Below are 15,665 nucleotides of genomic sequence, written 5' to 3' on the forward strand. Positions count from 1 at the left end.
GGGGGGCACATGGGCTGTAGGGGGTGCGCCTTGGCCTACATGGGCCAAGGGCACCAGCCCCAAGAGGCCCATGCGCCTAGGGTTTCAAGGAGGGAAGAGTCCCAAAGGGGGAAGGCACCCCTAGGTGCCTTGGGAATGAGGGATTCCTCCCCTTGGCCGCACCTCCCTAGGAGATTAGATCTCCTAGGGCCGGCGCCCCCCCCCCTTGTCCCTCCTATATATAGTGGGGAGATGGAGGACTTCTAACCTTGGCCTTTGGTGCCTCCCTCTCCCTCTCCAACACATCCTCCTCCTCCATAGTGCTTGGCGAAGCCCTGCCGGAGTACTGCAGCTCCATCAACACCACGCCGTCGTGCTTCTGCTGGAGCCATCTCCCTCAACCTCTCCTTCCCCTTGCTGGATCAAGAAGAAGGAGACGTTATGCTGACCGTACGTGTGTTGAACGCGGAGGTGCCGTCCGTTCGGCGCTAGGATCTCCGGTGATTTGGATCACGTCGAGTACGCCTTCCTCATCCCCGTTCTTTGAACGCTTCCGCGCATGATCTACAAAGGTATGTAGATGCAATCCAATCACTCGTTGCTGGATGAACTCCTAGATGGATCTTGGTGAAACCGTAGGAAAATTTTTGTTTTCTGCAACGTTCCCCAACAGTACGGACTTTGATTGACTTGCCCGATGATCGGTGAGCCATTCAGAATAAATGGATCTTCAAGAGGAAGACGGACGCTGATAGTAGTGTTACTGTCTACAAAGCTTGAATTGTCACAAAAGGTTTTTGACAAGTTCAAGGTGTTGACTACGATGAGATTTTCTCACTCGTATCGATGCTTAAAAGTCTATCTGAATTATGTTAGCAGTTGCCACATTTTATGAAATCTGGCAAATGGATATCGAAACTACATTCCTTAATGGATTTATTAAACAAGAGGTGTATATGATGCAACCAGAAGATTTTTTCAATCCTAAAGATGCTAACAAAGTGTGCAAGCTCTAGCGATCCATCTATGGACTGGTGCAAGCATCTCGGAGTTGGAATATATGCTTTGATGAGTTTATCAAAGCATATAGTTTTATACAGACTTGCGATGAAGCCTGTATCTACAAGAAAGTGAGTGGGAGCACTACAGCCTTTCTGATAAGTATATGTGAATGACATATTGTTGATCGAAAATGATGTAGAATTTTCTAGAAAGCATAAAGGAGAATTTGAAAGGAGTTTTTCAAAGAAAGAATTTGTAACACCCACGACGCGGCTATATCTCCCACGTGTCGGAGCACGACTTAGAGGCATAACCGCATTGTAGGCATGTCGCAAGAGGGCCAATCATTACACATCCCATGTACTGAATAAGAAAGAGATAAAGAGTTGGCTTACAATCGCCACTTCACACAATAGATAAATATAGCATTACATCGTCCATAATACAAACAAGGTCCGACTATGAAACCAAATAAAGAAAGACAACCCCTAATGCTAGATCCCCAATCACCCCGACTGGGCTCCTCTACTGATCGTCCGGAAAGGAAACAACACAACGAACACGATCTTCATCGAGCTCCACTTGAGCTGGGTTGCGTCACCTGCACTGATACCATCGGCACTGCAACTGTTTGTAAGTATCTGTGAGCCACGGGGACTCAGCAATCTCACACCCGCGAGATCAAGACTATTTAAGCTTATGGGTAGGAAAGGGTAGTAAGGTGGAGCTGCAGCAAGTACTAGCATATATGGTGGCTAACTTACGCAAATAAGAGCGAGAAAAGAAGCAATGCAACGGTCGTGAACTAGAAGTGATCAAGAAGTGATCCTGAAAACTAACATTACGTTCAAGCATAACACGAGAACCGTGTTCACTTCCCGGACTCCGCTGAAAAGAGACCATCACGGCTACACACGCTGTTGATTCATTTTAATTAATTTAAGTGTCAGGTTTTCTACAACCGGATATTAAAAAATTCCCATCTGCCCATAACCGCGGGCACGGCTTTCGAAAGTTCAAAACCCTGCAGGGGTGTCCCAACTTAGCCCATCACAAGCTCTCACGGTCAACAAAGGATATTCCTTCTCCCAGGAAGACCCGATCAGACTCAGAATCCTGGTTACAAGACATTTCGACAATGGTAAAATAAGACCATCAAGACCGCCCGATGCGCCGATATCCCGATAGGAGCTGCACATATCTCGTTCTCAGGGGAACACCGGATGAACACTACGTACAGCTAAAACCAACCCTCAAGTTTCCCCGAGGTGGCGCCCCAAGTGGCTCTGTTTCGGACCAACACTTAGAGAAGCACTGGCTCGGGGGGGTTAAAATAAAGATGACCCTTAAGTCTGCAGAACCCAAGGGAAAAAGGCTTAGGTGGCAAATGGTAAAATCAAGGTTGGGCCTTGCTGGAAGAGTTTTATTCAAAGCGAACTGTCAAGGGGTTCTCATTATAACCCAACCGCGTAAGGAACGCAAAATCAAGGAACATAACACCGGTATGACGGAAACTAGGGCAGCAAGAGTGGAACAAAACACCAGGCATAAGGCCAAGCCTTCCACCCTTTACCAAGTATATAGGTGCATTAAAGTAAACAAAATATAATAATGATATCCCAACAAATCCATGTTCCAACATGGAACAAACTCCATCTTCACCTACAACTAGCAACGCTATAAGAGGGGCTGAGCAAAGCGGTAACATAGCCAAACAACGGTTTGCTAGGAAAGGTGGGTTAGAGGCTTGACATGGCAATATGGGAGGCATGATAAAGCATGTGGTAGGTATCGCGGCATAGCAAAATAGCAAGCAAAGATAGAAATGATTTCGAGGGTATGGTCATCTTGCCTAAGATCCCGCAAGGAAGAAGAACGAGTCCATGAAGAAGACAAACAGACGTAGTCGAACGAATCCTCACAACTCCGGAACAAAACCGAAGCTAACGAGAGAAGCAACCCGGAAAGAAGCAAGCAACAATTTAAACATTCTTGAAGATGTTATCATGATGCGGATGACATATGCAAGTTTATGCAATTTTATGAAAATGTTGACATGAGCATATTATGAAGCATTTGTCGTCGTGGCGGAAACGAAAGGGGTGCCACGTCGATGAATTTGAAAATGTTGCCACGGCACCATATCGGTTCCGGTAGCTCGCAGAGATACCGGTGCAAAAGGTAGTGTGGCGGGAGCATGCAAAAGATGGTGGGGTGATCCCGGTAACCGGGTGTCCACATGTCAGTGACAAGGCAAAAGAGGGGCAACGTGCACTGACAATTCGAGCACGGTGCAAGCACGAGCATCTCATACATCAAACATGCATTCATCCACGGGCGGTCGTTCTCGGTGGTTATACCTTTGACGCATGCATTATCAGAATGGATCGAGTTCGGCGGTAGGGGTACACGTGTCGAAGGGGAAGTAGTTGTTCACGGGTCTTCAGCGATGGTTGTGGTACATGTTCTGTAAAAGTTCGGGCGGCGTTAGAGGTACTTGGCGTCAATGTGGCCTCCAGGGTACTTGACAAATTCCACATTGGATGTAGTCATTCATATTTGAAGAGGAACTTTGCACGTCCAAAGTCTTCGAGGTTCGTCGTGTACTTGATATTACAGTGTTGTAGTCGAACTTGCCGGTCTTGCCGAACTGAAGGGTACTTGGCATTTTGAAATCCCATATCCAGGGTCAAACATGTAGTCGTTCTTTGCGATGGAGTCGACCTTGACGTGTCCAAGGGACGCTCAGGTCGGTGGGTGTTCTTGGTCTTGCGGTTCGGGGGCCGGTACAAAGAGCTGCGGTTCATGGCACTGGTCATAGCGGGCGAGCAGAGGCGCTTCCTCCTCTCCGCTCGAATGAGGCAGAGGCGGAGCGGCGGCTTGACGAACTTGAGGCCATGGCTGCGGGCTGAGGAACGAGGTCCGGCGAGGGTGGCGACGCTGCTGGTGGAGGACGGCGTGGGCGTAGAAGGCAAGGGTGTGAGGAGATGAAGCAGAGGACAGGGAGGCCGGAGGAGCTGCCCTGGGGGCGGCGGAGTCCGACGAGGATGAGGTCTGGAGCAGGGCGCCATGGCGGGGAGGCGACGTGGCTCCGGTGGAGAGCACAGAGCAGCCACGGTGATGTTGGTAGACGCAGAAGGCGGGGTCGCGGGCAGTAGCATGCCATGGGAGGTGGAGCTCGTGGTAGGACGGAGCGAGATGGCCCCGCGACGATGCGGGAACGACGATTCCAGCGCGGGGATGCCTGGATCCCGTTGGAGTCGAGTCCAGAGGCGGGCGGCGCGGCTTCCTGAGGAGCTTGGGGCGGCCATGGGGGAATGGGCGCATGATGGAGGCGGGGTAGAGCAGAGGGAGCGAGGGGATCAGGGGAGAAGATGGTGCGCTACGGGAAGGGGAGAGAGGGGGTCGAACGAGAGGTGAGGAGGGGATCGGGCTCCTGGCGGCGGAGGGAGGACGAGGGAATGATCGAGGGGAGTGGGGTGCGCCCTAGGGTTAGGAAGGGTTGGTTGGCCGGCCTGGTGCGGGAGGTTGGGCGGCCCAGGTGGCCCGATAGGATGGGGCTGCAGTGGAGGATGGCCTAGTTGGGCCTAAACGACCTGGTGGGCTGGGATCTCTTCCCTCTCATGACTCTTTAGCAGAAAAGGATTAAAGAGAAGGAAAATAAAGAGAGGTTAGGGAAGAAGCTTGAGCAGGAGGATATTTTTCTCGGAGTCAAAAAATAAGTTTGACCCAAGAAAATTAGAAATGCCATGATTGAAAGATATAAATTCAAACTCATTTGAATTTAATTCAAATGGGTTTGAACTAGGACTTTGATTTAGAAGTGTCGAAAAATGTTGAGGTTTTTGGTGGAACTCTGGAAAATGAAGAAAGGACATATGGCAAAGTTAGAGGCCAAGAGTTGTGATAACAAAGGCATTGGGATTTATTTTTCAAGTGTGTCTGGGCTCAGAACGGACAACGGAAAGAACTGGGAGACCCGGGCTAATGCAAGTTTTGAAAACATGATGATGCAATGCACATGATGACATGGTAAGATGCAACACGCAAGCGAATGGCATGGCAAAGATAGCGAATAACTGGAAGACACCTGGCGCAACGGTCTCGGGGCGTCACAGAATTACCTATAAAGCTACTTACATATTGGGCATCAAGATCTATAAATATAGATCAAGACGCTTGATAAGACTTTCTATGACTACATACCTTGATAAGATTTTGAAGGAGTTCAAAATGGATCAGTCAAAGAAGGAGTTCTTGCATGAGTGTAAGGTGTGAAATTGAGTAAAGACTCAAAACCTGGCCACGGCAGAAAATAGAAAGAGAATGAAAAGTCATTCCCTATGCCCCAGTCATAGGTTCTATAAAGTATGCTATGCTATGTACCGGACCTATTGTATACCTTAGCACGGTTTTGGCATGGGAGTACAATAGTGATCTAGGAGTAGATCACTGGACAACAGTCAAAATTATCCTTAGAGGACTAAGGAAATATTTCTCGGTTATGGAGGTGATAAAAGAGTTCGTCGTAAAGAGTTACGTTGATGCAAGCTTTTTACACCGATCTAGATGACTCTAAGTCTCGATCTAGATACATATTGAAAGTGGGAGCAATTAGCTAGAGTAGCTCCGTGCAGAGTATTATAGACATAGAAATTTGCAAAATACATACGGATTTGAATGTTGCAGACCCGTAGACTAAACTTCTCTCACAAGCAAATCATGATCACTCTTTGGGTGTTAATCACATAGCGATGTGAACTAGATTATTGACTCTAGTAAACCCTTTGGGTATTAGTCACATGAAGAAGTGAACTAATCACATAAATATGTGAACTATTGGTGTGAAATCACATGATGATGTGAACTAGATTATTGACTCTAGTGCAAGTGGGAGACTGAAGGAAATATGCCCTAGAGGCAATAATAAAGTTGTTATTTATATTTCCTTATATCATGATAAATGTTTATTATTCATGCTAGAATTGTATTAACCAGAAACTTAGTACATGTGTGAATACATAGACAAACAGAGTGTCCCTAGTATGCCTCTACTAGACTAGCTCGTTAATCAAAGATGGTTAAGTTTCCTAGCCATGGACATATGTTGTCATTTGATGAACGAGATCACATCATTAGAGAATGATGTGATGGACTAGACCCATCCGTTAGCTTACTATGATCGTTTAGTTTATTGCTATTGCTTTCTTCATGACTTATACATGTTCCTATGACTATGAGATTATGCAACTCCCAAATACCGGAGGAACACGTAGTGTGCTATCAAACGTCACAACGTAACTGGGTGATTATAAAGATGCTCTACAGGTGTCTCCGATGGTGTTTGTTGAGTTGGCATAGATCGAGATTAGGATTTGTCAGTCCGTGTATCGGAGAGGTTTCTCTGGGCCCTCTCGGTAATGCACATCACTATAAGCCTTGCAAGCATTGTGACTAATGAGTTAGTTGCGGGATGATGCATTATGGAACGAGTAAAGAGACTTGCCGGTGATGATATTGAACTAGGTATGATGATACGGACGATCAAATCTCGGGCAAGTAACATACCGATGACAAAGGGGACAACGTATGTTGTTATGCGGTTTGACCGATAAAGATCTTCGTAGAATATGTAGGAGCCAATATGAGCATCCAGGTTCCACCTTGGTTATTTTTCAGAGATGTGTCTCGGTCATGTCTACATAGTTCTCGAACCCGTAGGGTCCGCACGCTTAACGTTCGATGACGATTTGTATTATGAGTTATGTGATTTGATGATCGAAGTTTGTTCGGAGTGCCGGATGAGATCACGGACATGACGAGGAGTCTCGAAATGGCCGAGAGTTAAAGATTCATATATTGGAAGGCTATATTCGGACATCAGAAAGGTTTCGAGTGATTCGGGTATTTTTTGGAGAACTCGGGAGTTACGGGAGTTCACCGGGGGAAGTATTGGGCCTTATTGGGATTTAGTGGAAAGGAGAGAAGGGCCACAAGGGGAGGCAGCGCGCCCCCCATGGACTGGTCCGAATTGGACTAGGAGGGGGCGGCGCCCCCCTCTTTCCTTCTCCCTCTCCCTCTCCTTCCTTCTTATCCTACTTGGAATAGGAAAGGGGGAAACCTACTCCTACTAGGAGTACGAATCCCCCCCCTTGGGCACGCCCCTTGAGGCCGGTCCTCCTCCTCGTCCCCTCCTTTATATACGGGGGAGGGGCACCCCATAGACACACAAGTTGATCTTTAGCCGTGTGCGGTGCCCCCCTCCATAGTTTTCCACCTCGGTCATATTGTCGTAGTGCTTAGGTGAAGCCCCGCGTCGTTAACTTCATCATCACCGTCAACACGCCGTCGTGTGGACGCAACTCACCCTCGGCCTCAACTGGATCAAGAGTACGAGGGACGTCACCGAGTTGAACGTGTGTAGATCGCGGAGGTGTCGTGCGTTCAGTACTTGATTGGTTGGATCGCCAAGACGTTCGACTACATCAACCGCATTACTAAAACGCTTCTGCTTTCGGTCTACGAGGGTACGTAGACACACTCTCCCCTCTCGTTGCTATGCATCTCCTAGATAAATCTTGCGTGATCGTAGGAATTTTTTTAAAATATTGCGTTCCCCAACACTATGTTTGCCTCGGCGATCGGTGGCTCGCGGTTTTGGAAAGATTTAGTCAAAGTCAGGTAGGTGCTGTGAGTTCATGTTAAATTCATGGTCAATAATGGGGCCTCGACCAATTTTTGGTTGGATTGGTGGACTGGGGATGCTCCCCTTGCGACCTCCTTTCCGGTTTTGTTTTCTTATTTCTCTAACCCAGAGATCTCAATCTCTGAGCTCTCTCGCAATAGCTGGGACTTGGGTTTTTGGAGAACCCTCTCTCCTGAAGAGTTGGGTGACTGGCATCGTCTCGCTGCTATGTTCCATGCGCTCTCGGAGGAGGCGGATTCCATGTCATGGCCTCATTCTGCATCTGGGAAGTTCTCGATCAAGTCTTTATATGCTCGGCTTATTTCTGGTACCAATTCCTTGAAATTTAAGCAAATCTGGGAGGTCAGGATTCCTCTGTAGATCAAGATCTTCCTCTGGCAGGCCTTCAGGGGTCGGCTACCCTCCGCCTATCAGATCGAGAAAAGGAACGGGCCTGGTTCTACTTATTGTGCCTTATGATCTACTCTTGAGGATACTAATCACATCTTCTTCCATTGTGTTTTGGCCAATTTGGTTTGGGGGTGTGTTGGTTCCTGGTACAATACCTCCTGGGCCCCTGGCTCCTTTGCCGACGTCCGCTTGCTGACGGCCAGTCTGCAAGGCCGCTCCAGGAGATTATTTTGGACTGGATTGGACGCCCTATGCTGGGTGTTTTGGACTACTCGCAATAAATTTACTATTCAGGGTGCTTTCCTTAATAAGTCTGCTGATATCTTGTTTAAAATGTCTATCTTCCTGCAGCAGTGCAAATTGTTGACTAAATCGGCGGATTGTGACGGCATGGAGATGTTGATCAACAAAGTGCGGACGTCTGCCAATCTGATGTCTCTTCCGTCTGCTTGTGCTTCGTCGTAGCTGCTTGGATCTTTTGTGCGCGTAGGTGGTGGCCTACGTGCCCCTTATGTTGTTTTCGGGCCTGCGTGGCACTGAATTGTTGCCTTCTTTTGTTACCTAGTGTTGGGTGGTTCGTATGACTCTGGGTGATTTGTGTGGGTTTCGCTGGTTATTGACTGTTTTCATATGGCTTTATTTATAAAGTCGGTCGATCGCATTTTCTCCATAAAAAGGATATCTAAGACCTACATCAATCCCACTTCTAAAAAGTAAGAAAGTCTAGACATAAACAAGAGTGTTGAAATATAATGACCGCACTCTCCACCGGTCCATCATATAAAATATCTTTTATCTGCAAACATACAGCTGAAATAACATTGTCACTGCATTCCCCGTCCTTCCATCCATCCTATCGAAGCAAAGCTTGGCTTTCGAATACAACGGACGGACACCGACTACTTGCGTCGACCGGGTAATCTTATATCTACGTAGAGTACAACACACGTACAGGACACACCCATTATTTGCTTTAGCAGATGGGCGACGACGACGTCCCGCGCCTAATTTCGGGCGAGAAGTTTACACGAATGTAGAAGACGATAATCAGGTAAATTGCCCCATTTTCACGGCTGCTTCCTTGCTTATGGAAGCTGTCTGTCTGCTTACGTGTTGCACTACTGCTGCAACGTAGGAGTAGGAGTTGTTCCTCCCCGTCCAGTTCAGTAGCTCACGACGATAATGAGGCCAATAGCGGTGACGATGATGGTCGACGGCACGCCGAAACGAAGGTGGCTCCAGAAGGTGAGGTTGTAGCCATGGAACTGCGCCCGCCGCGCCTGCTCACACACGATTAGGTTCGCAGCTGAGCCCAGAAGGGTGAGGTTGCCCGCCACCGTGCTGACCCAAGCTAGTATGAGCCAGGCTTTCTTCTCCGAAGCAGGTGAGATCGCACCAGCGGATGCTGCCACTCTTGTGCCCAGCAGCAGCACTGAAAACAAAGATGATTCCGAGATAACATGCTTAGTGCACCTGGTTATCGCAAGATCACAAGATTTTTCTCAAGTCTAACAAGAAATTATTCAGGTGGGGAAGAAAGAGTTACCGGTTGGAACATTTGAGGCAACATTTGAAAGAACAAGAATCACAACGGCAAGAAGCGCGATTCCTTTGGCGCTGTCGATCCTCGCGTGCGGCTCCACCAGCTCCCAGAGCGCGTTGGGTATGCCAGTTCTGTTGAAGCCATCCACCGTTATGAACATCCCGCAGAAGAAGATCAACAGCGAGTACGATACCTGCATGCAAATCATGAACGGAAATTTTGATCCGAATTAGCAGCATGTTTCATACATGATCGATATTTTTGAAAAACTGTCAGATTTTCAGAAGACATACCTTCTCTAGGCATGCTTGTGCGTCGGTGAAATCGAGCGCCAGGAGGACGAGGGCGGCGGTGATGGCGGTCCAGGACATGTTGAGCCCCATGAGGAGCGAGACGAGCATCCCGAGCGTCGTGAGGTACACGGCGGTCTTCCACGCGAGCACCTTCCACTTCTTCTGCTTCACCACCTCCTCGTCGTGCGGCTTCTCCTTCTCGTCGCCGTCGAAGATGTGCTCGGGCGCGTCCTCGATGATCACGCTGCGCTGGCGGCTGGTCGTCCTGGTCACCTTCCGGGGGCCATCGTCGCGCCGGTCGCACACTGTGGACACCTCCACCATCTCCTGCGACATGCTGGACGCGCGCACCGACCTGATGGCGACCTGGATGTCGCGGTCGCCCTCGGAGTTGTAGCTCTTGCTCCTGCTCATGCTGTCACTCCTGCGGATCGGCTCGTTCATGTAGTCGGCGTCGCCGTTTACCGAGTTGGCGCGCGACATCCTCGCGGGCGTGAACCGGTGCGAGGTGACCTCGTCGTCGGCCACAACGACGTCCTGGCCCCCAGCCGACTCTTGGTCCCGCTCCTTGTCGACGGAGAGGTGCTTCCAGAAGTAACAGAGGAGGATGCAGGTGTTGGTGATGACTCCAACGATCATGGCCGGGAAGATGCCGAAGAGGAAGGAGCCGAAGGAGATGCCGCTGGTGACGGCGATGACGAGGTTCTGCGGGTTGCCGATGGGCGTGGCGGAGGAGCCGATGTTGGAGCTGGAGGCGAGGGCCAGGAGGAAGGGCTGCGGGGGCAGGTTGTTCTGCCTGGCCACCTTGAGGATGAACTCGGTGAGCACGACGCAGGTGGTGTCGTTGGTGAAGAGCGCGCTGGCGACGGCGGAGACGAGGCAGACGCGGAAGAGGAGGTCCTTGCTGCCGCGGCTCTTCCAGGAGAGCATGCTGCCGAGGTACTGGAACATGTCGGCGCGCTCCAGGAAGATGCTGACGACCATGGTGCCGAAGAGGAGGCCGAGGATGGGGAGGTCGATGGCGGCGTAGGCCTGCTCGGGGGTCATGACGCGGAAGAGCACCATGAGCATGGCCCCCAGCAGAGACCCCGCCGTCCGGCCCACCGGCATGAAGGGCACGGACGGGAAGACGGCCAGCACCCAGAAGATGGAGAAGGCCACGCATCCCAGCACCACCTTGGCCGTGCTCTCAAGCGCCATCTCCGATCGACACTTGTTGTGAAGAAGAAGAAAGAAATTCAGCCGATGGAGCGCAACTGATCAGCCAGCGACAATAATGCTAGTGGGTTTCCGGTCAGAATGAGTGGCCTTCTTGCTTAGATTAGATCCTGCGGAATCGGTGCACAGAAACAGAAACTGCGTGTCAATAGTGTAGGAGAGTCCCCAAAACTGATGGCTACAAGTTGCACCAATGTGTGCAGAAAAGACACAGCGTGGTCAATCATGATTTGAAGATTATAATCTCGCAACTACGGCACTGAAATCACTCAAACTGCTCGTCAGTCGCGCAGCGGCTAAGGTGGTCAGCCGCACGACGGGAAAACAAACAGGTAAACTGTCTGAAGTTTGATCGGCCGTGCCTGCGCTCTGGGTAGCTAGCTAGCAGCATGCATCGGTTTAGAGGATCAGCACGGAGGTCAGTCAGCACGGCCGGAAATAGGCAGCGCCTTGCTAAGGTGTGCCACCGGCGCACCGGCACCGCCCAGCAGCATAACGGCGCGCGGCTGGCGTATGGGCGCAACCACCCGGTCAAGCTAGAGTTTCGCACGACGGCGGCGGTGAGGTGAGGGGTTTACACGTACCGGCCGGGAGAGTGGCGAAGCCGCAAAAGGGTTTGAGCAAGCCGCCGCAGTCGCTACTGGGATTCCAGGGGGGTAGGAGTAGGAGCAGGGACCTTGCGACTGACGAGTGGCAGAGAGGTCGCGACGTGTTATCTCCTCGTGGTTGGGACCGAGTGCTTAGGACCGGCCTATTTAACGCGGGCGGTGCAATCCTGTACGTGTTCCGGCTCTCTACGGCTAACCGGAGCACTGGCCAGTCTTTGGTTTGGGCAAGAGCAAGCTTAGTATTATATTCCCTCTGTTAAGAAATATAAAAGTGTTTAGATATGAATGATCTTATATTTCTTTATGAAGGGAGTAACAAGCAGTGGCTATATAACACTGTTATGTCATAAAAATTAAGCAGGGTAGGATATAAGGTTGACTCTTTGTTTAGTAGAATTTTCATTTCTCCCTTTTACCCCGTCGCGTTACTCATTCCTATCAACGAGCACGTTCAGATGCTGGCTATTTCATGAGAGTCCACTCTCTCTCTCTCTCTCTCTCTCTCTCTCTCTCTCTCTCTCTTGTTTATTTCTTGTTCTTCACATAAGCAAAAAATGTCATGCAAATAGGTTTATAGTAACTATTGTACTTGCTTTAACTGGTATGTTCCCTGTAGATCTGGATGAATCAGTCTCACGCACATCTCACACGTGCTTTAGTTTGACTAGGCCCAGCTTACCAGGGACTTGCCACCTGGTTTCCTTTGGCTTATGGGAAACTATCACAATCTATTTTATTTAAAGTATTTCCTTGCTTTTCATACCCTTTGTTTCACCAACTAGTAATAATTTTTCCATAGCAATTTAAAATAACTTTAGCGCAACACTCAAGCATCATTGGTCCTGATGAAGACATACTCCCTTCCGTGGGTTTATTACAAGCTCACACATATTTTGAGGCAAACTTTGACCATCACTAATAAATTATCTATTGTTCTAGTATTTTTTTAATTATATATCAGAAAATATGCCATTGAGTTCATATAAAAAATAAAATGATATATTTATTGCACATAACTCATAAATTATTGGTGCAATTGATGATCAAAACAATTTTTAAACTATGTGAGGCTATGAGGCGCATGTGGTGACTTGGTAGCTCAAAAAATGCCGCATGAGTCTCTCGGATATGCTCTACCTCTTGTGCTCTACCATTGCAAGAACGAACAACATGCACGAAGCAAGAAGCGGGTGCAATGGCACAAACGTGATTACGAACTGAATTTCTTAGTGTTTGGTGATCACCATGGAAGCGAATTCCATGCTTAGCGAACAACAAACGATGGTCCATAGTGCGGATGTATATCTCCATGCCGTTCTAAATAAATAAGTAAAATCCATTTCTTCAAAAGAAATGCATATTTCTAAGAAAGCAATTCTCCGGTCGATGAAGATATTATTTTTAAGTCTTGATAGCAAATACCACTTCCGTACACTAATACAAGATGTTTTTGCAGCTCAAAATTGAAAACATCTTATATATTACTCACTCCGTATACTAATATAAGAGTGTTTAGATACAGAGGGAGTATATGTTTACGTAGTGGTGCTCGATTTCCTTTAGTAGATTGAAGCGAGAAAATGCAGTACTACCGTCAATGCAGTACTATTTTTTCTTGGCATAAAGCGCCTACACAGGCACAGGCGTCTCCGCACAGGACACTCCGTAAACTAATATGGTCGCGCAGAAACTATTGTTGTGTCGCAGCAACAGAGAGATCGATCGATCGATCGATCAAGCTCACGCGCGTGCGATGAGGAGGAGCGGGCATCACATTCACATGGTCGCCCTCCCGTGGAGCCTGACATGATAGGCGGGTCTCCTATAAACTGGCTACTACGAGTATACCGTCGGTGTCACTTTTTTTGAAAACAGGTCAAAAGACGCAAGCCCCCCGTAGAAACCCGCGCGCGACAACGGCCACTCGCTCGCTCGCTCAAGGTCCAGACGACGGAGGTGACAGCCGGGCTAACATCCATTTCTGCGCTTACGCCGGCCATGGGGACTGGCTGTCCCATGCTTACTTTCCGAGGCTTGCTGGAGAAAAGTTTTTTTGGGCCCCCAGGAAACTCCAAAAGAGGCTGGCTGGCAGTTCATCAAGACGCGATCTTGACTGGTGAGAGGTGACACGGCTACGGATGAGAGCCGAGCCGAGTCGACCTGGCCCCGCGAGAGGAGAGGCTTTCGGACGTACGGAGCGAGCGAAGCGACGGGAGAGGTGTGTGGTGCTTGTTGCTGGCCGCGGTGAGGGACCGGTAGAGAGAGCAACGTCTGCCGGCACGTCCCTGTTTTGTTCTGGCCTCGGCCCGGTGTGAGCTCCCCGTCATATCGGTGTGAGAGTGAGTCATGGAGTTTGCGGCCCCGTGCAACCAAGTAGGAGTATGTGATTTGGCAGGCAGATTGAATCAACCGCTAGAGGAAGGTGAATCGTGTGGAGCATTGCTGACCGCGTTTGCCAAGCGGTGAATTCCATATTTCTTTCTTTTTTCGCGGGGGAAAGCGGTGGATTTCATCCCGCACAAAAAGATACTAATTTCAAACCTTATTTCTTTACTTGTAGTAGATTTACTTTATTAAACTACTCCGTACTACTCAAAGTTAACAACGCACTGACGTATTACGTACTACTGCGAAGTAGTACGAGCTCTGAAGAGTGTCGTTTATTGGGACCAAATCTGGGCACATGCACGCATATCAGCACATGGAAGGGAGCATCCGCCGCATGCATCGGGATGCCGGGAGGGATCTGTGGTGTTGCAAAGTCCTTCCGTACCAACGCATGTACTACGTGTGTTACATGGATGGACGCATCCTCGTTTATTTTTACAGTTAAACTCAACAACTGTTGTTAAACCAAGTCCACCCAGCCGCAGGCATGCTAGGCCAAGTCACGTGAATTGTACGGTTTGGAAAAATCACGACTGATTTTGCGCGCAGCACGCAAATTCTTCACGAACGCACCTCCGAACACACACACACACACACACACATTTACATGTATATATATAGAAAGAGAGAGCGCGCTTACATTTCCAGGCCAGAGCACTTGAATCGACACACGCATGCGTACGCGCCTGCCCGCCGATTATTTGCTCTCGCCGCGCGGCCTAAAGATCCGGCTAGGGAAAGGATCAATGGCTTGTAGCTTGTACAAGAGATCCCAGGAAGAATTTGAGCAGTTTTGATCTGGAGCACGTGGAGCTCTTCTTGGCCATCCACTGCCGTGCTAGCTAGGTGGAGAGGTGGTATGGATGATGGGAGAGGGAGCGCATATAAATAGGCCGCCGAGAGGCACGCGGGCACTGCATAAGGCTAGTCATAGTAGTACATCCGTATCTAGACAAATCCAAAATAAGTAATTCGGAACGGAGAAAGTAACATAATACATTTCAAGACAAGTTTGTTTATGTGACACTTAATTAATGAGAAGAGAGGTGTTTAAAGTAACATATTATGTTACCATCACATAGCGCTTCCTAACAAATGTTGAGTCTACAAGCTAATAAATGCAACCATATATGATACTACTTCTATGACACTTTGCACTATGAAGGTAGTAATATAAACTAGTGTCATATGCATGACACTAGTCTAAGTTACTCCCCACTATGACCAGGCCAAGAGCATCTAAATCCCTATCCCTCAAACCGTACTCAAACGTCTGAACGGACGGACCGGTTAAAATGAGCCGACTTACCCGAGTATCTCAAAATCGGTCTCAAACGTCTAGGCTTTTCGACGCCTTTTATATCTAGTTTAAATGTAGGGCGACTATGAGGCGGCTCGGGCGCGTTCGTCACGTCAGTCCAGCCAACCGTCGACCCCAGTCTGTCCCCACAAAAATCCTGATCCGGAAATCCTACACACACTTTGCTTCGCTCACGCTCCGTCTCTTCTCCTCCCCTCCTCCGATTTGATATAATCCA

The 15,665-nt window shown here is 48.8% G+C and overlaps 1 protein-coding gene across 2 annotated transcripts; it reads right to left on the bottom strand.

Annotated features, from left to right (window-relative positions):
- Nucleotides 1-8,819: 8,819 nt before the first annotated feature.
- LOC125556251 (silicon efflux transporter LSI2-like) lies at nt 8,820-15,000 on the bottom strand. Of its 2 annotated transcripts, none has more exons than XM_048719025.2 (4): nt 14,768-15,000; nt 9,914-11,241; nt 9,624-9,813; nt 8,820-9,509 (listed from the first exon to the last, which is right to left on the bottom strand). In XM_048719025.2, exons 2-4 carry the CDS (start codon nt 11,111-11,113, stop codon nt 9,241-9,243), a joined length of 1,659 nt encoding a protein of 552 aa, XP_048574982.1. In that variant the 5' UTR covers nt 11,114-11,241; nt 14,768-15,000; the 3' UTR covers nt 8,820-9,240. The 2 variants fall into 2 exon arrangements, with proteins under 2 accessions (XP_048574982.1, XP_048574989.1); XM_048719032.2 differs by lacking the exon at nt 14,768-15,000 and adding an exon at nt 11,716-11,986.
- Nucleotides 15,001-15,665: the final 665 nt, after the last annotated feature.

Source organism: Triticum urartu, chromosome 1A (assembly GCF_056163025.1).
Source record: "Triticum urartu cultivar PI428250 chromosome 1A, HENAU_Tu73, whole genome shotgun sequence".
In the NCBI taxonomy this organism is placed as follows: Eukaryota; Viridiplantae; Streptophyta; class Magnoliopsida; order Poales; family Poaceae; genus Triticum; species Triticum urartu.